This window comes from Chelonia mydas, chromosome 16, assembly GCF_015237465.2.
Source record: "Chelonia mydas isolate rCheMyd1 chromosome 16, rCheMyd1.pri.v2, whole genome shotgun sequence".
Classification (NCBI taxonomy): domain Eukaryota; kingdom Metazoa; phylum Chordata; order Testudines; family Cheloniidae; genus Chelonia; species Chelonia mydas.
Genome location: NC_057857.1, coordinates 12,072,865 through 12,096,632, shown reverse-complemented (window position 1 = coordinate 12,096,632; position 23,768 = coordinate 12,072,865). Strand labels below are relative to the sequence as shown.

At 53.6% G+C, this 23,768-nt stretch overlaps 1 protein-coding gene across 8 annotated transcripts in view; it reads right to left on the bottom strand.

The window, feature by feature from the left end:
- Window positions 1-5,198: 5,198 nt before the first annotated feature.
- Window positions 5,199-23,768, bottom strand: part of AK1 (adenylate kinase 1) — a 41,808-nt gene continuing 23,238 nt past the window's right edge. For 3 of the 8 annotated variants that reach the window (XM_043530665.1, XM_037879929.2, XM_027819747.3), the window contains 7 exons: window positions 20,034-20,076; window positions 15,113-15,148; window positions 13,760-13,923; window positions 13,022-13,138; window positions 7,269-7,460; window positions 5,895-6,693; window positions 5,199-5,822 (listed from right to left, as the gene is read on the bottom strand). In XM_043530665.1, the coding sequence (XP_043386600.1) occupies window positions 6,625-6,693; window positions 7,269-7,460; window positions 13,022-13,138; window positions 13,760-13,923; window positions 15,113-15,148; window positions 20,034-20,076 (621 nt within the window). In that variant the 3' untranslated portion in view covers window positions 5,199-5,822; window positions 5,895-6,624. Of the gene's footprint in view, window positions 5,823-5,894; window positions 6,694-7,268; window positions 7,461-13,021; window positions 13,139-13,759; window positions 13,924-15,112; window positions 15,149-15,393; window positions 15,599-20,033; window positions 20,077-20,652; window positions 20,672-20,778; window positions 20,784-20,854; window positions 20,874-23,634; window positions 23,656-23,768 lie in introns of those variants that run through there. The other 5 variants (XM_043530666.1, XM_027819749.3, XM_043530667.1 and 2 more) reach the window with 5 other exon arrangements.

Below are 23,768 nucleotides of genomic sequence, written 5' to 3'. Positions count from 1 at the left end.
AGTCCGGTGGCCCCTTAAAGACTAACAGATTTATTTAAGCATAAGCTTTCGTGGGTAATCTGAAGAAGTGGGGTTTTTACCCACGAAAGCTTATGCTTAAATAAATCTGTTAGTCTTTAAGGGGCCACCGGACTCCTTGCTGTTTTTGTGGATACAGACTAACACGGCTCCCCCTCTGATACTTGTCATCATGCAAGGCACTAATTTTGAAAATGTGATCTTTAGCGTTTTCCATGGGGTCCATCCCCGGCAAAGAAAAAGCGAGTTTATTTGTTTAAATAAAATCAAAGTGGGCCGAGATGTTTCTGTGGAGAAGATCCAAAGCTAGGATAGTTCATGCTAACAGAACAGTTTGGAAGGGATATAAACCAAACGCCAACTATTAGGGATTAGGCGGAGACCTTCCCGGAGTCAGATTATCCCACATCTGCCTGCTGCACGGTTTCCTGCATCTTCCTCCAACACACCTGGCGCTGGGCACTGCCAGAGACAGGTTGCTGGACGAGATGGAGTCAGTCTGGTAACCCCGGTATTCCTGAGTCCCCGGCTACGTTAGTAGGTGACACGTGCACCCAGTGTTAAGTGTGTTACCTGTTCCCCTCCGTGCCTGCTCCACGGGGGATAGCTGCCCGCTGTGCTTTTAGATGAAGTGCTGGAGAGGGCTACGGTTGGGCACTTGCCTCCAACCCAGGGTCCATTGTTTTCAACCTGGAACTATCCCTCAAGTCTACCTTGAGAGAAACCAGAGGGCTGTCTCCTGTGAGAGCACACTGCCACCTCCTGGACAGCTCCAGAAAAGCAGCGGCAACGGGCACCGCTACAAAGCCTTTGGTAAAACCCTTGCTTAAAGCCAGGTACAGTAGCAGGGAGCTGGTGGAGATTTACAAAGACACAGGAGTACACCGCTCTGCATGCCGCGAGGGGGACACATACCTGTCTTCTGGCAGCTGGGGACACTCCAGTCAGTTTTCACAAACCCTTCTCAGGGGGTTGCCTGGGTAAAACTCCTGATTAGGCCTTGACAGAGCCACTTGTTTAGCAAACATTTCCTGCTCTGACCTGAGCATGACTCCGACTCAGCCACAGACCAGGAGGCCTTGGGCACGTCCTTGCACTTCTCTGGGCCTCAGTTTCTCCAGCTGTACAATGGGGACAATACCTGTCTCACGTGGGGCCTGGGAGATGTGGCTCTAGATAGCTGTGAATGGATGCTGTGCTAGGTGAGTGCAGAAGCTCCAGGGCTTACCTGGGGGAAGCGCGGGAGGAGGCGGCCTGGGTGTTACTGAACATCTGACCCGGCTGGGGTTTGCAAAAGGAGCAATAGATAGACTTACCAACATGGGCAATGGAGGAGGGACAAGCAGAGTCAGGGAGGGCCCATGGAACTGGTGCTGGAGGAGAGTGGAAGGCTTGAGTCAAGGGGGCAGGAAATCAATGGGAGTTAGGCACCAAGGTGATTTAATGGGAGTTAGGCACCTAGGCACTTTGAAAATCCCACAAGGTCCCTATCTGTTTAGGTGCCTGAATACCTTTAAAAGTCTGGCCCGAAGAGAAGAGAAGAGAAGAGAAGAGAGTGCCCTGCGTCTCAGGTAGCTCCCCCTGTGCACAGGGAATGCTGGGGACAGGAGCAGTACGACCTTGGTACTAAGGGTTAGGGTTAGGGTTGGGTCAGTGCTTCTCTGACTAGGGAACACTGAGTCCTCCCTTCCGGGTTCTCTGAGCACCCCAGAGGCAGGTAAAGCCAATGAGAGCTGTGTTCACTCCCCAGCCTTGGCAATAATTAAGCCTTAAGTGTTTGCCTTCAGTGGACAGAGCCCTGGTCCTTTCACCTCTCCAGCCCAACGCTCCAGCTCTCTCTCGCTAACCTCTCAGTATGCAGAGGCCCCATATCAACAATTTCCTGGATACATTTTGCTTTTGTTTTCCAGCAACTCTCTAGGCACTGCAGTTCCCGACTGCGATATTGTTTGGGCTTTTCAGAGTCTTCTCCTTCCTCCTCACTCCGCTCTGCTGCCAGGTTAGGGGAAGGACAAACAACCCCTGGCCAGGGACGGATGGAGAGTTCATTGAAAGAAATCAAAGGGCGTCTCCTCTTCTAGGCTGCCTCTGGCTCCTAGCCCAGTCCAGCCGCCAGGGAGAGAACCCAGCCTCCCTCCCCTGGGGCAGGAGGTTAACACTTTCAGTGCCAGCTCCTGCAAGGTATCACCCGTCCCATCTACAGGAACAGTCAGCACTTCACAAACATGAATTGATTAGTCCCACCGCCTTCCATGAGGTAGGTCAGCATTATCCCCATTTTACACATTTGGGAAGCTGAGGCACAGGACAGTGAAGTGATCCAAGGCCACAAAGGGCACCAGTACCTGAGCCAGGACTAGAATTCAGGATTTCCTGGTTCCCCGTTCCATGCTCAGATCACTAGGCTATGCTGCCGTGGGAAGAAGACGGTGGAGCTCAGGGGTGGGAAAAGTAGCATAAGCCTCTTGGGCCTGGTTCTCTCCACATGAACACCTGCTATCTCTACTATGCAATGGGAAGAAGGGGAGGAGCAGGCCCTTGTCCAGTTAGACCTATGGATATATAGATGGCTAGTCCCCCAGGGCTCCTGCCCCATTGGTACCAGAATGTCATGCAATGTCCTTCGGAAAGCCAAGGAGAGCTGCACACAAGTCTGCAGCAAGCCTCGGGTAGCTCACCTGTCACCTCTACCTTCCCCCAGACACTAGCCACCGGTCATGTGCTCATCCCCATGCTGCTAGCTGACTGCCCATCTGCACGTGGTCCAGGCTCCAGCCCTGGTCATTCACCGGGTTGCTGGGGTTGGCTCCCAGCACTGGACCCGTGTGCACATACAGTGTGAATCCAAGCAGAGTTCAGCTCTGGCTCTGTGGTTCAGGCAACGCTCGGAGTGCAGATTCTCTTCTTGCAGCCCCTTCTGAGAGTGGAGATCCCACAGTGCAACTGCCTAGGCCTTGAGACTAGGGCCGCCTTTCCCAAACTCCTCAACTGCGTCAGCACACCCTTCCCCAGAGCTCCTGCCTGCAGGCACGCTGGCAAACACTTTACTGCTTCAGGGACACGGGCAGGTGAAGCACATAACACACTGGCTTTGCAAAAGGGATTTCTGAACCAATTAGCCAGCAGGGGAGAGACACAAACCCAAGCAAAATACAAAGCACCTGCACGCAAAGCCCTGCCTCAGTTTCCTCACCACGCGAGAATTCTTTGGCCTTTGGCTTCCAGGTCCCCTCCTCTGGGCCACACTTCTCCAGCTCATGGCTTCTCCTCCAAGCCTTGGCCTCTCTCTCTGACAGCTTCCTTCAGCCTTGGCTGGTCCCACACTCAAATGTCCCCTCTCCCTCCAAAAGCCTGATCCCGTTGTTCCTCTCTCCTGCCCCAAGTTTCCTGTGTCTCTGTGACCCACCCAGGCCCTGTGTTTCTAAAGGGCTGTACGGACACATCTCTGTTCCCTCTCCCGGGGCAGTTCCATTCCTTCAGCCCTTAGCCCTCTGCAGAGAAGTTGAGAAAACTAGGTTTTTCTAGGAGGCAGTGACTCCTCTGCTCTGCCTGGGCAAGATCTAGCCAGGTGCTGATAGTCATTAATGACCAACCAGTTCATAAACAGACACCCAGCGCCACCCTCTGCCCCTTAGCATGAGGAGTGTGAGGGGACAGTACAGTCGTTGACAGCCCTAACAGACAGTTCATAAACTCAACTTCATAAGTTATACACTGGAAATTCCCCCAGTCATCACAATCCTCTGCTCCATTGGCCACCTGACACACACACACACACACACACACACCCAGTTGCTGCAGGAGGTGATGCCTTTGATGGAATGTACCCCTGACTGGACGGGCGACATCCTTCCTGACTGACATTCCAGACGCATGCTGTGTCTGACTGTTGCTTCTCAACAGCAGCCAGACTGGGCTTATTTGCTTGTCGCGGACCCACCGGTTGTTCCTGTTTGTGACCCAGACTCCAAGCTCTTGTATAACACGTCTAACATCTGAGCATGTTTTGCTGCTCATTTCCTTCCTCATCACCGTCTCAGCAACTTCTGTGCCTTCCAGACAATCTCTTTTCTCCCGACCTTGGATCTGCCCGGGCCCTCGCTGGCTGATTGACGGCAACGTGATCTTCCCCTTTCTAGAAAGAATCTGATCCAAAGCCCTTTGAAGTCAAAGATCCCTGCTGACTTCAGTGGCCATTGGATCCGGCTCACAAAGGCCTCCCACTGATTCTTGTCCTTAGGAGGGTGGAGAAGTTCATGACCGTTGCTTCTCTGAGCTCTTTGTGCACTGGCCCAGTGCACACCTATTCAAGCCCACTGACCCTGGAGTAGCAGCCCATGAGCCATGGGTACAGCAGTGCCAATGGGGCATGAAGCAGGACAAACTTGGCCCAGGAGGGTCCCCAAGCAATGGATCTGTTTGGTGCATTGGTTTGTCAACTGGGAGTCAAAATCGCTTTCTGTCTTTTGGCCTTTCAAGTGTCCCTGGCTGAAAACACAGAGGCCACCAGGACTTACCTTCACTCAGCATCTCTCACACCACGCAGCCCTTCATAAAATCTCTGCCTCCTAAATACACTGATATTAATGGCACATTGCCCTGAGAGTGATAACTTGGTTCTCCTGGCCACCTTAGCTTGCCTGCATCGGAGAAGATGCCTCGCCCCATTGTAGAGAGGAAGGATGAGCTTGCAGGTAGGGCCCCGGCAGCATAAAGGGGTGTAAGCTGCAGTTACACCCACTTTAAGGCTCCTTCTTGCTGCCCAAGCAGCGACAAGGGGTCTCTGTGTACGTGGGAATCAGATGTTTGGCTGGAGTTTGGCCAGGACACCAGGGGCCAATACCCCACTGGTGAAAAGTGCCACATGCCACAAGGGCACAGGACTGCAGGTTTCCATGGCAACTTGAAGATGGCACCACTCACTGTCCAGGACCCCCTAACATTATGCTGAGGACCTTGCCTTGTGGAGGAGAACTATGGTACATTCCCATGTCCTGGGCTTTCCTCGGAGGTCTCTCATCCCAGTGGGGACAGGCCCTGCCCTGGCGAGAGCAGACAGGATCCGAGCCAGGGGTGTGAATTAGGACAGCGATGCAGTGCTCCCCACAACTCCCTAGACACAGTTGGTATTGAATGGAGCACGGTGAAAGTCAAATAAAGGCACAGCTCACACTGAGAAGCACTTTTCTGCCACGCTCTTTAATAACAATATGTCAGTGTACATTTGGGCAGCAGGGGCAACATGCCGCCTTTAAGACTCGGGGTGGGAGTGGAGTTGTTGCTCTTCATTCATAAATACTTTTGTTTGTAACCATTGTAAAAAAAATGAGGAAGAGAAGAGCTGCCACCAATGAGTGTGGGAGACAATGCGTGTGTGTGGGGAGGTGTGAAATGTGAGTGTGTGCGGGGCACGGGAGCCATAAAAAGCACAGTAAGACAGCGACCGAATGAGGCACAGTGTTCACATCACAGCCTTTTGGGCTAGCCCCTAGGCTCAGGTAGGGCCCCTGGCCTTTGGTAACTCACCCAAAGCGCTAGACAGTCCTGGGAGAGTTGGGAAAAAGCAAGCGGAGAGGGGTTTCAGCAGAGAGGCACTCCAGCCTCGAATGCTTTCCCTGGAGACACAGCTACACAAAGGTACAGGGCAGCTGGACTCCAGGCTCCTGGAGAGACTATTCCCTCATGTTCTAAAGCAGCAGAAGATACCAACCCCCCCCAAACCCCGGGCTCTCTGCTGCTAATGCTGGGCTACGCTGCTGGCAGATGCTGGCTCTGTGCAGGCAGCATCACAGTGGGGAGTGGAGCTCATCCCTGACCCCACCCCAGAGCTCACACCCCGAGCCGGAGCCCCCACCCCCTCCCACATCCCAGCCCACTGCTTCAGCCTGGAAATGGATTTTATACATCCCCTGGGGGAATCTGTCCCTGCCCCAGGGCATCCCCTGCTTGGTGACTGCTCTCTCCCTGTGCTCACATCATGCAAGGAGAGTGGATGGGGTTGGGGTGGTGGGGGGGGGGCAGCGCTCAGCAATGGTGACACTAGTTGGTGTCTGGCTCTACAGGCACAAAGGGATTTTGCCCAGCCCTGGCTCAAATGGGGTTTTCTCTGCATTTGATTCAAATTCCCTCTGTGCCAGGCAGATTTTAAGACTCTCAACTGCATCCTCTGCTCAAAAGAGGGAGCAAGTTGCCTGCACTGTCAGAGAATCCTCCCCCTCCATGCAGGAGCAGATTCCCCTCTCCTCCTGCTGATGCCATGGAGTGGGATAAACAGGCCACTTCCTGCCTTTAATCAACCTTAGGGCGCAGTGGGGGGGGGGAGAATATCTGGAAAGAAAAACTCACTTCCTGTTGCAGAAGAAAAAGATAAAGCCTGGGCTCATTAAAGTGAATTTTACTGTGGCGAGAAGGGAAGGAGTCAAACACAATGTCCTTGAAATTTCCTCCACGGGGCTGTGTCCATGAAAACAGGATAAAGCCACTTCCGCTGTCTCTGCCATGGAGCTCGAATGGGGGCGGGGGGAATACTCGGGCTCTGGGGGTGGGAAGAGTGTGATGTTCTCTCTGGGTGGGAAGGGGTTAGAGGTGGGGGGTCCCTTTTGTGCTTTACTTCAGGGCATCCAGATGAGTGCAGACCTGTATGAACACGTCATCCACAGAGCCTTCTGCATTCAGCTGTAGGGGCAAAGGAGGAGAGCCAGTCAGGACAGGGCCATAGAGAAGCCCCTAGACTACATCCTGCATTGTGCAGCACCGCACAGGCCTGGGACAGCCCAGCTCCCAGATCTCCATGCTAGCCAGAGGATCTACTCCTGGCAGGCGCAATGCCCTCAGAATCCATTCCACAGCGCCTGAGGCCTGTCTGGCTCTGGGGGGCATCGGGCCTGAGGCCTGTCTGCTCCAGGTTGCCAGGCCCAAGGCCTGGTTGGAAAGCCCTCTCTGCTGCTTCTCTTCCCTCCTCAGAGCCCCATCCCTCATTAGTCCTCCTCCCCTGCTTGTTGATCCATAGTAGCAGGGCGTGCTGACAGCTAACCTTGAATGTGGCTTGCTCTGGGATTTCCTCAGATCTGAGGCATCTGAGGGTGCATTCTGCCCCTTTAACCGCTGGGAAGCCCCAGACCATCTGAGACACAAGGACGGCAAGTGGCTCAGACCTGCCAAAACCCACAATGGACTCTGCAGAGTCTCAGCAGATGGGAAAGGGCCAGTTCCACCCCCACCCATCCCCAGTTGGCTTGTGGCCAACGTACCTTCCGGATGATCCCTCTTTTCTCGTAGAATGCGATGACCGGCTCAGTGGCCTTGTAGTAAGTGTCCAGGCGCTTCTTGATCGTCTCCTCATTGTCATCCACCCGCCCGCTGGTCTCACCCCGTTTCAACAAACGCTTGACCATGGTGTCCTTCCCTGCATCCACGTAGAGCAGCAGTGTTGGGGGGGCGATCTGTTGGGGAGGAGAACCAGGGAAACGTCCTTACCTATACAGACAGGCTTTGGCTTTACCAAGTTCATAGTTTCCTCCACTAGCCCAGCAGCATGATGACCCGAGGGGTGGGGGAGACTGTGCCCCGAGCCGTCACTGAATCACCCTGACATGGAGGAAGGGAAGGGAGAGCTGGGTCTGGAGCAGTCACCCTTTAGGGCGACCAGGTGTCTGGTTTTCAACAGGAACACCCGGTCGAAAAGGGATCCTGGAGGCTCCGGTCAGAACAGCTGACCGGGCCGTTCACTGTCCAGTTGTCAGCGCCAAGCAGTGGGGCTGGCAGGCTCCCTTCTAATCTCCATGCTGCATGGCTCCCAGGAAGCAGCCGGCATTTCCCCCCTCCAGCTCCTATGCGTAGGGGCAGCCAGGGGGCTCCCCATGCTGCCCCCGCCCCAAGTGCTGTCCCCACAGCTCCCATTGGCCGGGAACCAAGGCCAATGGGAGCTGCAGGGGTGGTGCCTGCGGACAGGGCAGCATGCAGAGCTGCCTGTCCATGCCTCCGCTTAGGAGCCTGGAGGGGCGACATGCTGCTGCTTCTGGGAGCTGCTTGAGGTAAGAGCCACCAGGAGCCTGCATCCCTGAACCCCACCATGTCCCAAACCCCTGCGCCAGCCCTGATCCATCTCCAATGCTCCAAACCCCTCAGTCCCAGCCCAGAGGACCCTCCAAACCCCAAATCCCCATCCCCACCACAGAGACTGCAACCCCAGCCAAAGCCCTCACTCCCTTCACCGCACCCCAACCCCCTGTCCCAGCCCTGATCCCTCTCCCATCCTCTGAACCCCTCATCCCTGACCCCACCCCAGAGCTCACACCCCCTCCCACATCCCAGCCCACTGCTTCAGCCTGGAGCCCCCTCCCACACTCTGATCTACTAATTTCTGGCCCCACCCCAGAGCCCGCACCCCCAGCTGGAGCCCTCATCCCCTCCTGCACCTCAGCCCCCTGAGCCAGCCCAGTGAAAATGAGCGAGTGAGTGAGGGGGGCAGAGCGAGCGACAGAGGGAGGGGGGATGGAGTGAGCAGGGGCGGGGCCTCTGGGAAGGGGCGTTGACTTCCGTCGAATCGTGAAAGTCAACAAATGGCTATGCAGGTGGTGTCGGAGAGAAGGCTTTGGATTCTTTGACCATGGGATGGTGTTCCAAGAAGGAGGAGTGCTAGGCAGAGATGGGCTCCACCTAATGAAGAGAGGGAACAGCATCTTCGCAAGCAGGCTGGCTAACCTAGTGAGGAGGGCTTTAAACTAGGTTCACCGGGGGAAGGAGACCAAAGCCCTGAGGTAAGTGGGGAAGTGGGATACCGGGAGGAAGCATGAGCAGGAGCGTGCGAGAGGGCGGGGTCCTGCCTCATACTGAGAAAGAGGGACAATCAGCGAGTTATCTCAAGTGCCTATACACAAATGCACGAAGCCTGGGAAACAAGCAGGGAGAACTGGGAGTCCTGGCACAGTCAAGGAATTATGATGTGATTGGAATAACAGAGACTTGGTGGGATAACTCACATGACTGGAGTACTGTCATGAATGGATATAAACTGTTCAGGAAGGACAGGCAGGGCAGAAAAGGTGGGGGAGTTGCATCATATGTAAGGGAGCAGTTTGACTGCTCAGAGCTCAAGTATGAAACTGCAGAAAAACCTGAGAGTCTCTGGATTAAGTTTAGAAGTGTGAGCAACAAGAGTGATGTCGTGGTGAGAGTCTGCTATAGACCACGAGGCTTTCTTCCGGCAACTCACGGAAGTTACTAGATCGCAGGCCCCGGTTCTCATGGGAGACTTCAATCACCCTGATATCTGCTGGGAGAGCAATACAGCAGTGCACAGACAATCCAGGAAGTTTTTGGAAAGTGTAGGGGACAATTTCCTGGTGCAAGTGCTGGAGGAACCAACTAGGGGCAGAGCTCTTCTTGACCTGCTTCTCACAAACCAGGAAGAATTAGTAGGGGAAGCTAAAGTGGATGGGAACCTGGGAGGCAGTGACCATGAGATGGTCGAGTTCAGGATCCTGGCACAGGGAAGAAAGGAGAGCAGCAGAATACGGACCCTGGACTTCAGAAAAGCAGACTTTGAGTCCCTCAGGGAACTGATGGGCAGGATCTCCTGGGAGAATAACATGAGGGGGAAAGGAGTCCAGGAGAGCTGGCTGTATTTTAAAGAATCCTTACTGAGGTTACAGGGACAAACCATCCCGATGTGTAGAAAGAATAGTAAATATGGCAGGCGACCAGCTTGGCTTAACAGTGAAATCCTTGCTGATCTTGAACACAAAAAAGAAGCTTACAAGAGTGGAAGATTGGACAAATGACCAGGGAAGAGTATAAAAATATTGCTCGGGGATGCAGGAGTGAAATCAGGAAGGCCAAATCACACTTGGAGTTGCAGCTAGCACGAGATGTTAAGAGTAACAAGAAGGGTTTCTTCAGGTATGTTAGCAACAAGAAGAAAGTCAAGGAAAGTGTGGGCCCCTTACTGAATGAGGGAGGCAACCTAGTGACAGAGGATGTGGAAAAAGCTAATGTACTCAGTGCTTTTTTTGCCTCTGTCTTCACGAACAAGGTCAGCTCCCAGACTACTGCACTGGGCAGCACAGCATGGGGAGGAGGTGACCAGCCCTCTGTGGAGAAAGAAGTGGTTCGGGACTATTTAGAAAAGCTGGACGAGCACAAGTCCATGGGGCCGGATGCGCTGCATCCGAGAGCGCTAAAGGAGCTGGCGGATGTGATTGCAGAGCCATTGGCCATTATCTTTGAAAAGTCATGGCGATCGGGGGAAGTCCCGGACAACTGGAAAAAGGCTAATGTAGTGCCCATCTTTAAAAAAAGGGAAGAAGGAGGATCCTGGGAACTACAGGCCAGTCAGCCTCACCTCAGTCCCTGGAAAAATCATGGAGCAGGTCCTCAAGGAATCAATTCTGAAGCACTTAGAAGAGAGGAAAGTGATCAGGAATAGTTAGTATGGATTCACAAAGGGCAAGTCATGCCTGACTATTCTAATTGCCTTCTATGACGAGATAACTGGCTCGGTGGATGAGGGGAAAGCAGTGGACGTGTTGTTCCTTGACTTTAGCAAAGCTTTTGACACGGTCTCCCACAGTATTCTTGCCAGCAAGTTAAAGAACTATGGGCTGGATGAATGGACTATAAGGTGGATAGAAAGTTAGCTAGATTGTCGGGCTCAACGGGTAGTGATCAATGGCTCCATGTCTAGTTGGCATCCGGTATCAAGTGGAGTGCCCCAAGGATCGGTCCTGGGGCTGGTTTTGTTCAATAACTTCATAAATGATCTGGAGGATGGTGTGGATTGCACCCTCAGCAAGTTTGCAGATCACACTAAACTGGGAGGAGAGGTAGATACGCTGGAGGGTAGGGATAGGATACAGAGGGACCGAGACAAATTAGAGGATTGGGCCAAAATGGATGAGGTTCAACAAGGACAAGTGCAGAGTCCTGCACTTAGGACGGAAGAATCCCACGCTACAGACTAGGGACCGAATGGCTCGGCAGCAGTTCTGCAGAAAAGGACCTAGGGGTTACAGTGGACGAGAAGCTGGATATGAGTCAACAGTGTGCCCTTGTTGCCAAGAAGGCCAATGGCATTTGGGATGTATAAGTAGGGGCATTGCCAGCAGATCGAGGGACGTGATGTCGTTCCCCTCTATTCGACACTGGTGAGGCCTCATCTGGAGTACTGTGTCCAGTTTTGGGCCCCACACTACAAGAAGGATGTGGAAAAATTGGAAAGAGTCCAGCGGAGGGCAACAAGAATTATTAGGGGACTGGAACACATGAGTTATGAGGAGAGGCTGAGGTAACTGGGATTGTTTAGTCTGCAGAAGAGAAAAATGAGGGGGGATTTGATAGCTGCTTTCAACTACCTGAAAGGGGGTTCCAAAGAGGATGGATCTAGACTGTTCTCAGTGGTAGCTGATGACAGAACAAGGAGTAATGCTCTCAAGTTGCAGTAGGGGAGGTTTAGGTTGGATATTAGGAAAAACTTTTTCACTAGGAGGGTGATGAAACACTGGAATGCGTTACCAAGGGAGGTGGTGGAATCTCCTTCCTTAGAAGTTTTTAAGGTCAGGCTTGACAAAGCCCTGACTGGGATGATTTAGCGGGGGATTGGTCCTGCTTTGAGCAGGGCGTTGGACTAGATGACCTCTTGAGGTCCCTTCCAACCCTGATATTCTATGATTCTATGATTCTATGACAGGGGCCGGGGCAAGGGTGTTCGGTTTTGTGCGAGTAAAAAGTTGGCAACCCTATCACCCCACCACTCTGACCCCATGCAGATGAGGGTCAGGACTGTTACCCCAGTGTGCACCAACATACATGCCCTCACACCAACCATCCCATGGCAATCAGGTTGGGGGTAACTTGGATTCTCCGGGCGCTGGGTGACCCTCAGTAATAGCTGGCTCTGTCTTTGCTCTGGAGCACGCTACTGCATATGTGCCAGGGGCACATTGAGCCTCCGTTTGCTTGTTACTTTGCACATGTTCATTAGCCCAGGCCATTTACCACCCTGACTTGTAGGTTCATCCCAGGCCACAGCCTGCTAAAAAGGATCCTTCCTCTTCAATTGTTTTTTCCAGCTGTTTCTATAGAGCAACCATTGCGCCACCTTGTGCCAGTCCCACGTATTACAGCCAGGGATCACTCCAACGCAGGTACCTTCCTCTCTCACAAGTTTTCTCCCCAGCCTCTCCAGGCCTGCACTAGCAGGGTTACAGTTTCCCTGGAGCAGACAGTAAAACCTGCTCCCAGGCAGCACACGGAGCAGCCTTGCTGCTCTAACCCCATTAACAATACCATCATATACAACCTTGCACTCCAGACACCTTCAGGCTGTTTAAGGGGCTCATTGCAGCCACCTCTCGGGTGGAGCATGACAGTTATTTACCAGCATGCAGCAACTCTACCTCAGCAGTTCAGGATGGGAAGGAAAGACGAATCTGACACGCAGTTGAACATGACTGGGTAACTGGGGGAGGCAGAACGTAATTACTCAAGTTGAGCTGGGACAAAACCTGTTCTACAGAAAATAGCAGTGATCCAGACCTTGGCTCGACATCGCAACCTAAAGATGGTGCCTCCAGCAGCAGAGCTTCTCCTGGCGCCATGTGGGGCTTTGGTTCAACTCCCCCCGAAGAGATGGTCTGCCCCAATGAATCGACCCCACCGCTTCCCCATTTCTAGGGTCGCCTTATCCAGCCATCGAGCAATCCCACCACGCTGAGTTTGTGACAAAACTACCACAGGTGTGGGTGTGATGTCAAGTGTTTGGGGGCAAGGGGTGAGAAGACACTGCTGGCACTGCTGTCTACACTCACTGTTTGTGTCTCTCCCCTGGGGAGCGTATCCATTTTCTGCCCCACTGAACAGCTGCCCAGCCCCTGCTCTGCCCTGTAGGGTGGCTCTGGTTCTGCTCGACAAGCTTTTAGTGCAAATGGTAGCACGCTCAGTCAGGGTTGTGCCAGGTGGATGGCCCTCCCAACGGCATTGGAGCCTCTGCCACCCCCTTCCTCACCTTCTTCTCAAACTCCACACCTTGCTTCACCTCTCGGGGGTAGCCGTCAATCAGGAATCCCTTGGAGACATCTGCCTTGGCCACCATGGCGTCTCGCAGCATATCAAGCACCGTGTCCTGAGGGGAGGGGAAACATAGGTGTTTTAGGTCACAGTTAGGGACAGCGCTTTCAGTTCCAGCTAGCTGGCAGCTTTGCAGAGTCTCCCGCAGCCGCTGGGCTCCCCTTCCCTATGGGCAGCCCTACCTCTTAGTGAAAAGCCACAGGAGCATCAATGTTTGTCCTCGATCACACCAACAGACAGATCCTTTTGCAGGATCCAGGGACCATATGCAGCTCCTGTCTCACCAGAGGAGGCACAGCAAGCAGCGGCTGCTCACCGTGGTCTCTGGGCACCAACACCCACAGACATGGAGCTTGTCCTCCCCCATTTTATGCCCTAACTTGCTCCCCTCCCCAGCTGCCAGAGCACTTTCTCCCTGCTGCTGCCAGGAGCGACCAGACTCCTGGGAAGCCAGGTCCATAAGCCATCCCTTAAGAGCTGGGAAAGAGGTGCCCCAACAGTGGCCCTTCCATGCACCTGCCTCAGCTCCCCACAATGCACTGCAGCCAGGAAAGCAGGTGGCCTGAGATGGCCTCTGCATCAGGTTCTCACACACCAGCATGGGTAGCTGGAAATGTGCCAGGATGTAACGCTTTAAGATCCACTTCCTTCCACTGCAAAAATGGCCCAGACTCACCAGGGGCACCAGCTCTCCTTTCTCCATGATGGCAGAGAGCTTCTTGCCTCTCTCTGAGCCAGAGTTGACCTCTGCCCTCAGGAGATCGCCAGTGGACAGGTGGGTGTAGCCATATTTCTGGACAATCTTCTCACACTGGGTCCCTTTCCCTGAGCCGGGCCCACCTGCAATTCACACAAGGACAAGGCCCAGACTCAAAACACAGAAGGGGGAGGATGGGAAAAGAGCTTGGGTGCTTCCGAGGCAAAAATCCCACCTAGCAACAGCCCTGTTTCATCCTCCTCTTTGTTCTTACTTACTAGGAGCCTCTGCACACAATGGGGACCTTAGGTAAGGAGTTCAGGGCTCCTGCTGGGCTCCGAGCCCTCTGCCCCAGGCAGCACAACCAGCTCTGGGGAGATTATTATGATCTCATCAACAGGTCAGCATGAAGCAAAACAGGCAGCAGCTGAACCCCAAAGCCAGGAAGCTCCTGTCTTTGTGTCTCTATCGCTAGTGACAAAAGGTGGGCGGCAGGGAGAGAAACAGAGATACCCGCAGAACTGCCTCCACAGGACATGGATCCACATTTCCCCCACAAAGCGCCCGTGTGTCTTTGAAAGCAGCTGCCCAGGATGTCACCCGAAATCTGTGGCTCAGCTGCCACTTCAAACCTAGCCCAAGCTGGGACTTTGCTTGGTGGCCTACATGAATAAAAGGGGCGGGGGGGCGGGCACTGTGTGTCCGACACATCGGACAATCTCAGCAGAGAGAAGCAAAGGACTGAATGGGCCCTGGAGACTGTGCCCCCACTCATGCCTCCAGAGGTGACTCCTCCAGGTGAGGTGGAGGAAGGCAGGTGGAGGAAGCTCTCCGCTATGCTGTACCTGATCTGGGGGTAATTAGAGGCCTTCAGGGCACCCTCCCCAAGAACACCGAAAGCAAAGGCGGCAAGCGCCCACAGGCCCTCTATTCCGTCTCGGTGCCACAGCAGGGCGCTCTCTATTGCCCACTCCCATGTATTCTGTCCAGTCTGGTTTTGGATGATAGCCACGACTTCCCTTTGGAGGCCAGGGCAAACATTTGCAGACATGGCTAGTGATTTTTAGAGCGCAACTTAGGACACCTTAAAGGCACCTGATGACCCGAAAGCTCTGAGCACCTGCCTGCTGAAAATCAGACCCCTTTACAGGATCTCAGGTTGGCCCCCTGAAATCCCAGGTCTCTTTGAAAACTTCAGCTTAAAATTTGAAGGACAGGGTCCCATGTCACAGCTCCAACGAGCTCAGTGGATGGGGCTTTACGTAACCGAGCCAGGACTGAAAGCGCCGCTCACGACTCCTCAGCTTTTCACTGAGCCCATCGCTGACTTACCCACCACGAAGATGATTTTGCTGTTCTTCAGTTTTTCTGCGGGAGAAGGAAAAGCAGAGAAGAGGGTTAGTCCGAGAGCGAGTGAGCGATCGCAGGAAGGAAACCTCCCCCGAGCCGGGACAAATTCCTCTCGACCACTTCCCCAGGGGATCTGCCTGGAGGAGGGAACTTGCCAACCAGCCCCAGTTCCCCGGGGATAAATGGGAGCAGAACATGGTCAGCAGTGGGCCGTTCGGTGGCTTCATGGCAGGCGCTATGGGGACATTGCCCCCCCAGGGTACCTTTGCCAGCCTTTTCCGCTGAGGCAGCCAGGCAGGAGCACTCTGTCCCCATCTCTCCGACTCGCTGGCTCCTGCTCTCCTCTGTTCCCCCCCTTCTTGCCAAGCAGTTTCTGCTCAGCACATTTTGATGCCTGAGCCAGCGGCTGGCCTCCCTTCAGGGCTGGGCCAGGCTGGAGCCTTGTGGTCAGAGCTAACACACATTGCCAGGGAGACGGTTGCTAGGATACGGCAGGAGCCAAGCCTCAGCCACATCACAGAAGCCAGTGGGCAAAGATTCTGATCTCAGTCAATCTGGAGTGACCCCATGGGGGGCTGGTGTAAATGGGCTCAGACAGCAGCTCTTGGCGGTACCTCTCACGGAACAGCCTTATACCACGGAACCCGACAGCCATGATCCCCCACAACATGGCGCCCACACCAGTGCCACCCAGGACCCATCCTCTAGCACTGAGCTGTAGCTTTTGATGTATATATAAGGACAGGGGAGAAAGTGGTAGGACATCCCAGGTTCCCCAGGCACACAAGGCAGGGCACTGGGTGGCATCCATCTTCCTTCTGACCGGGAGGATGGCTTCCTCTTGGCCTCTGCCCCATCGCCTCAGACACCTCCAGAGAGAGGACCAAATTCATCCTTGGTGTAACTCAGCTGGCTTCACTGGAGCTACACCAGGGAGGGATTTGGCCCACTGTACGTAAGCTCAAAATCCGACGGCCCCCAGTGAGACAAGGAGACTAAGGAATCAAACAGCGAGTCAGGGCCTCAGCCCTTTGAGAAGGGCATGGGCCATGGGACGAAACAGGCGGGTGCTTCCTTCTAGGGAGGGGAGAAGCTCCTTCAGCCTGTGGCGATTGACATCTCCCCCTTTAGCGCCCGCACCATTACAAAATCTAAGGGTGATTCACCTCTCTCCTGGGACACGTTCCCTCCCCAGAGGCTCACGTCCATGGCCTGGCAGGTGCTTCACAAACTCTGACCCCTTGCAGACATCACTGCCTCCCATCTGCCCGAGCCAATACCTCCACCAGCTCTGCTGAGCCAGCCACTCCAATTCCAGATCTTCCACCTGCTCCAGTCGCCCCATCACAGCCTCTGTGCCCACCTCTTGCATAAGCCCATCATCTCTGATATTCCCACCCGCCATGGTATGTCCACCACCGGACATGCCCACTATTTCCGACATGCATTCCCCTTTTCCTTGCCCACCCTCTCTGGCCATTAAACTCTCTGTGTGAAATCCTGCTGCCAGTTACACCAATATAAAGCTGGAGTAACTGCACAGGTGCACATACAGTCCGGGGCTGTGAAGCACCACTTAAAGTGTGTGTGGGGGGGGAACAGATTTCCGCCACACCCCTGCCTAGCCCTCTCTTCCCTTCTCAGGTGCCCCCTGCACCAGCAGCCTGACCCCGCCCCCCCGGCTCATGAGCCCCTACACCCACCCCCTCCATATTTGAATGCGTGGTGTTGTGATGGGTGGGAGCTTCAGTGTCACTCTGGTTTGGCCTGGCCAAAAAGTGGTCAGGCCGATGGCCTAGACGACTCCCCCAGCCTATGCACAGAGTTACCCTAGCTTTACACCAGTGTGACTGAGAGCAGAATCTGGCCCCCATGCCATGCACAACAGCAAATATTACACTGGATTAGCACCAGGAGGGCCGGCTCACTTGCATTTGGCCGCAGCTATAAATCCCCACCCAGGAAAGAATCTCCTCCAAAAAGCCAGAGTGACAAGAGAGATGCAACCATTGACCCTCTCAGAAAAGTTGCAACCTCAGTGTCCCAGCTGCCCCCCTCCCCCAATTCACATTGAGCCAACATCCCAGCTCCACAACCGAGAGGGTCCCTCAGCGTCACAATCATTCTGGGAGTGGGCAATTTAATTCGAAGTCCCCATTAATTCCAGTGCCTGGAGCTGATAGAGAGCTCCTCTCCCCAGGTACAGTACACTGGAACATTTTCAAAGCTGGGTGAATGGTCCTGTCTCGAGTGTCGCAAGGACAAGGCAGAAGTGCTAAAAATAAAGGAAGTGTTCTCAGAGCTGGCTGTGGCTTGAAGTCTGCAGCTCCCAGCAATAAGAGGTCTTCTGATTGCAGCCTTCTAAAATTACACCTCCGAGCAGACGGGGAACAGGGTGGCCTTTGGCAGTTAAGATGCTTTCTGATCACGTTGGCAGATGAGATCTGACTGTGCCAAGGAGCTCATGCAGGGAAAGGCAGAGCCATGGTTGCAAGCACTGTCTGAGACACTGTGGGACTGCGTGTGGTTGGCTCACTATAAAAGCAATTTTCCCTCTCTTGGTATTTACACCTCCTCATCAATTGTTGGGAGTGGACCACATACACCCTGACTAAATTGGCCTTGAACACTGGTTCTCCACTTGCAAGGTAGAACTCCCTTCTCTTCATGTGCCAATATATATTTATGCCCATTTCTGTAATTTTTATTCCATGCATCTGAAGAAGTGGGTTTTTTACCCACGAAAGCTTATGCCCTAATAAATCTGTTAGTCTTTAAGGTGCCACAGGACTCCTCGTTGTTTTTGTCTGAGACACTGGGGATGTTCTCCAGGAATTGGAGCAAAACTGGGAATGGAGAAAAGGCTGTTTGATGGTTAGGGCACTGCACAGGGAGCCAGGGGACGGGGTTCAATTCCTGGCTCTGTTACAGATTTGCACTATGGATAACATTTGCAAAAATGCTCAAGTGACTTAGAAACTTAAGTCCCACATTTTCAAAGGCTCTGTCTACACTTCAAATCCTACAGCAGAGACACTCACTACAGTGATGGGCGGGGTTCTCCCACTGGTGTAGCTAATCTGCCTCCCTGAGAGGCGGTAGCTAGGTAGACGGAGGGCATTCTTTCTAGCAATGTCTACATCGGGGTGAGGTCAGTATAGCTGCATCTCTCAGGGGGGTGGATTTTTCACATCCTCAAGAGACATAGCTATGCTGATGTAAGTTCCCAGCGTAGACCAGCCCAAAGTGGCTTCCACATGTAGCAGCCTCAAGTCTCACTGAAAGCCAACGCTTTTGAAAATGGAACTTGGGTTTATTTGAAAATTGTTATCCCTTACACCCTTTGTGCCACAGTTCCCACCTGTCAAACAGGGATAATACTTCACCACCCACTAGGGAGGCTGTAAGGATATATTCAGAGCCCATGGCAATGGGAGCCAAAGACAGAGGTGTACAGACAGGGGATTGGCCCTCGGTTGTATAGCCTGTCACTGGCTCAGGTTGGTAGTAACAAAGTCGTCATAGAATCATAGAACATTAGGGTTGGAAGAGACCTCAGGAGGTCATCTAGTCCAACCCCCTGCTCAAAGCAGGACCAACCCCAACTAAATCAACCCAGCCAGGGCTTTGTCAAGCCGGGCCTTAAAAACCAATAAGGATGGAGATTCCACCACCTTCCTGGGTGACCCATTCCAGTGTTTCACCACCCTCCTAGTGAAATAGTTTTTCCTAATATCCAACCTAGACCTCCCCCACTGCAACTTGAGACCATTGCTCCTTGTTCTGTCATCTGCCACCACTGAGAACAGCCAAGGTCCATCCTCTTTGGAACCCCCCCCTTCAGGTAGTTGAAGGCTGCTACCAAATCCCCCCTCACTCTTCTCTTCTGCAGACTAACAATCCCATTTCCCTCAGCCTCTCCTCATATGTCATGTCCCCCAGCCCCCTAGTCATTTCCGTTGACCTCCACTGGACTCTTTCCAATTTGTCCACATCCTTTCTGTAGTGGGGGGCCCAAAACTGGATGCAATATTCCAGATGTGGCCTCACCAGTGCTGAATAGAGGGGAATAATCACTTCCCTGATCATCTGATGGCTCTTCTCTGGCCTGGGAGAAACAAGCTGAGTGGTTCTCAGTCCAGTTCCTAGTGAACAAGTGCCAGCCTCACAAAACTACCCTCATAACCAGCACTAATTGGCAACCTTGGCAGCAGTGATGCCAGGGACTGACTGAGGGCCACGGAGACTGAACTCCCCTCTCGGCCCTAGAAACGGTCCCTGCGGGCCAGTGCTGAGGTCTCACAGCAGGACAGGGTGGGGACACCAGGGATGTACTGCCGCTGCCAGGGCCGTGTCCCTTAGTCGCTAGGACTGTTATTCTGTGTTTACAGAGCAGAAAGCAACCCACTGCCTCCAGGCTAGAGCAGGTGAAGACCCAGGTGAAACCCAAAGAGGAGAGAGGGGGAACATCCTGACAGCTGCAAGCCCTCATACTGGGCTCAAGTGCAAGGACCGCGCATGGATGCTGCCAGCCAGGACCAATTGTCCAAGGGAGGTGCCTTAGTTCTTTCCGGCTCCTGATCCTTGCAGCATGCATGAGCCTTGCATTTCCGCTGTTCTGGGCTGGCAGGGAGATGAGTGGAAAAGAGGAAGAGAACCAAGGAGGGACACAAGGTTTCTAAAAGGGGATAACGCAACAACAGAACCTGAGCCTGGTTAGCAGAGATGGCCCTGAGCCAGAACTCTGGATCCAACATCCCTCCCCTCCCCCGGCCATACCCTGGATCTGCACTTGGGGGCTCAGGCCCATTGCTATGGGCTTAGACAACTGGATGTAGCCTCAGTAAGATGGAGACAGACGGGTGGAGAGAAGGAGCCGTGCCCAGGGAAAGAGAGCTCTCACCTGCTGCCATCCTGAGAAGATCTGGGCAAAGAAGCTCTTCAGTCTGAAAGGAAACAGAACTCCTGGTTAGACAGTGCAGGAGGGCCTGGGGGGTCAGCTATGGGCTTTAGGAAGGGGCTGGTTTGGCCTTCAGAAACAGCCCCAGTCCCTTTCCTCCTGAGGCTAAGTAGTCTTTAATGCTTCCCAGGGCCCATGCTCCCCCTTAGCTCACTGGGTTTCAATCTCTTCCCACGTCTCAAATACATTTCCTAGAAAATGGAAGAAGGTGATTCCCACTGTTTGCTCAGCTGCCAGTATCTGGGAGCAGAGGAACACGCCAGCTCCCCTGCACACACATGGCTACCCACACACGAATGGCACAGGCCCACAAACACAGCACCCTAGTAACTGCTCCCTTGTTCTGTTCTAGAGAGTGACTGACAGGGCTGGGGACAGAGGTGCAGGTTCCTGAGGCTCCCGGGCTGGTTGGCAATCAGGCACCTACTTACTGGAAGCTGGTGCATTTGAAGACATGTCCGAAGACTTCAGAGGAGGAGGCCCCAACCTCCCCTGCAGCTCAGAAGGCTCTCAGCCTATAGCCCCTTCTAGCATAGCCGTTCTGAACCAGCAGTCCCATTACCTGATGGGCACGGACACTTCAGAGCCTTCCTCTAGCTGCTTTCTGCTACCCGGTCTGATCCAGAGAACAGCAGTCCCCCGGCCATCTGGGAGTGCCTCAGTGCCTAGGGCACGTCACTGTGACAACCAGCCCTTCCTGCCTCCTCTTCCACCCAGGGAGGGAGAGAAAAAGCGAGAGAGAAAACACAGGAGACAAAACCCACCCGAGACAGGAACCGTGAGATAGATTCTGAGCAGCGAGAAATCAGAGAGCCAGAGATGGGCACGGGGACAGACCCCGTCAGTCAGACCTGGTCACCAGCCCGGCTGATCCAGTCCTGCCTGTCACAGCAGCAGCACTTGGTGTCGGAGGCTGGCGGCTGCCTTTGCATGTTTCATAAGCGTTGCTTCGGTGACAGCGGGAGCTCAGGGGATGAAGAAGCATCCTACAGAACCTGTTCCAGCCTCGTGACCCAGGGCTTAGTGCACCGCCCCAGCAAGCAAGAGGCCTGGGTTTGAGCCAACTGGATCACCAGCACACCCCGCTCCTTGGAGGGCAGGTGGAGAGCCTTGCTTTGGCCACTGGTGGGCGCTCTGATCCCCCCCCCCCTTGTTCCTGCTCCCTCTTCTCCAGCCCCATTTCCTCCCCCCCATGGGATGCAGGGCCACCCTCAGCCAGGCGGTCAGGTCTCTTCTCCTGGGCACTGCACTCTGGTCTGGTGCTCTGGTGAAGATTTGGCATAACTAACAGTCAGTGCTTAGACTCTGCTATGGGCCCAGCTGGGAGCCCTGAGCCATGTCTCCAGGGCAGCAGGCAGATTCCACTGTGCAGCGTTTGCCTGAGGGACTAGCTGCTCTCAAGCTGAGTTTGGGAGTGGAAACCAAGAGGGTGACGGGTGCTTTGACTCGCTGGGGTGAAGTGGGGAAAACTGGGGCATCTGGAATAGCTTGGGGCGGGGGGGGGGGGGAGACGAAGTGCGAGTTTAGCCTTCTTCTTCCTTAGACAGATTAAAGGAAGAGCATTGGACATTCCCCCCCCCCGGAGTCTCCAAAGTCTCCCGGGGCTGGAGCGCTCCACGCCAGTGGCATGCAAGGGGAGCTCTTGGAGGAAGAGCTTTAGATAAAGCCTAGCCACAGAGTTTGATTAATGAATGATGAACTCCTCTCCCTGGCACAGTGTCACTGCACTCAACCCAATGGGGTCACAACGGCACAGGAGGGGTTGTGTGTGCGAGTGCATGTACATAGACCTTCCCTGCTGGGTTCTCTACATACTCATCCCAGAGGGTTTGGTATGAGGCAAGAACCAAGTTGACAGTAATATTGCATCTCCGTGGGCCTACTGTTTACAGGGTAGGAATCAAGAGGGGCAGAAAAGCAGGGTAACAGGACCCCTTTAAAATTTACTACTGCGACATCGTAGAGGGAGTTCGGGGTGACATCCCCTTAGCCCTGAATACTGGACACACATGATAGTGGGGGCAGCTGAGGGCTGCATTATTCAGTACGTTTCCCCACTAGAAGAGAGACCCCAAATTCCCTTCCAATGCTCAGCTGTACGTCTGCCTTGACGCGATCAGTCCCATTTGGGGCTGTCTTGCATCCCCTCCCCTCACTTTGTGACCACAGGTTTTGTTGATCCCAAAAGTCAGCTGCGTCCTCAAGATGACAAAGTCATGCTGCTGAGGCCCATAGCAAGCCTCACCCAGCCCTGCCCGGCTAGGGTGGGGCAGCGGCTCGGGGCTCCAGCAGAAATGGGGAGACCTGGTTGCCTTCACGGAGGCCCAGGAACTGGAACATGCAGATGTTTCTCATGCACCTTTATCTAACACAGCCCTCCCTTCCCCACAAGTAGCCAGCCATAATTCCAGGGCCCCCCCCACCCCCATTCCCTTGATATCTTCAACAACTGACAGTGCACATCCACCTTGCTGACTCCCTAGGGGGGAGGGCAGTTTACCTCGATTCACAGACTCCAAGGTCAGAAGGGGCCCTTGTGGTCATCTAGGCTGACCTCCTGTGTAACACAGGCCAGAGAACTTCCCCCAAATAATTCCTAGTGCGGATCCTTTAGCAAAACAGACAGTCTCGATTTAAAAATTGCCGGTAATGGAGAATCCAACAGGACCCTTGGTAAATTGTTCCCCATCCTCCAGGGCTCACAGAGAATCCTGGCAATGTAAGGCTGGAAAGGGACCTCAAGAGGTTGAAGTGCCTGTTCGGGTATTAGCCCCCAAACCAGAAAGAGTCACCATCACCAAGAGTGCCAGCAGACCCATCCAGCCCCTGTTCAAACCTCTCTGACATGCAGGGAGAACTTGTGTCACTTTTCTCCAGCCTAAAATGGCCAGTCCAAAGGGTTCATAAATCATGAGTCAGGTCCCCCAAAAAGATGATTTCCTTCAAAGTCATGAGACTTTCTAAAATCATAAGTGTTGGGGTCTTTTTGTCTTTTGGTTATTGAGCCATTGGGCGGCATTTGGATTCATGTTCTCAAGCTTTTCTCTTCAGTCAAGCTGGAAACTGGCTTTTTAAACAAACAAACAAACAAAAACTGAGATTCTCATCTAATCACATGACTCCAAGACCTGGGGCTTTAAGAAAAACACCAAGTATCTTGTGATAAAATTGCCAGAGCTGGCATCGCTGCTTTCACTGAGAAACAGAGCCAACTGGTGTATGCATGAGTGAGCCCGGCACCGCACCCCTGTGATAGGAACCCCCTCGAGGGATGCTCTCTTTCACACAGACCTTGCACGCTTCAGAACTCACTTCCAGAATTCACAGCTTCCCTTTCCCAGAGATCAGAGAGGAAGTCGTATGACCCAGCCTCCACTATGCCCCCTCCACAGCCTGATCAAGGCTCCACTCATACAGAGCACCTGAGTAGAGCTGACTTTACTCCACTGAGGGGCCAAGCTAAACCCTGGGTGTCACACCAGGAATGATCTTGGCCTGACAGCTTTACGATGCAGCCACCTTAGGTTGGAAACATAATGCTTACATCGGACACCTGTTGTTACCTGCCCCTGCGCTGCTCAGTGACCAGATCTCATCAGCTCTCAGCTTCCTTTGTTGCAGGAAGTTAACACATCTGATTGACAGTCCACCCAAATAAGCAAATTCTTAAAGGTATAG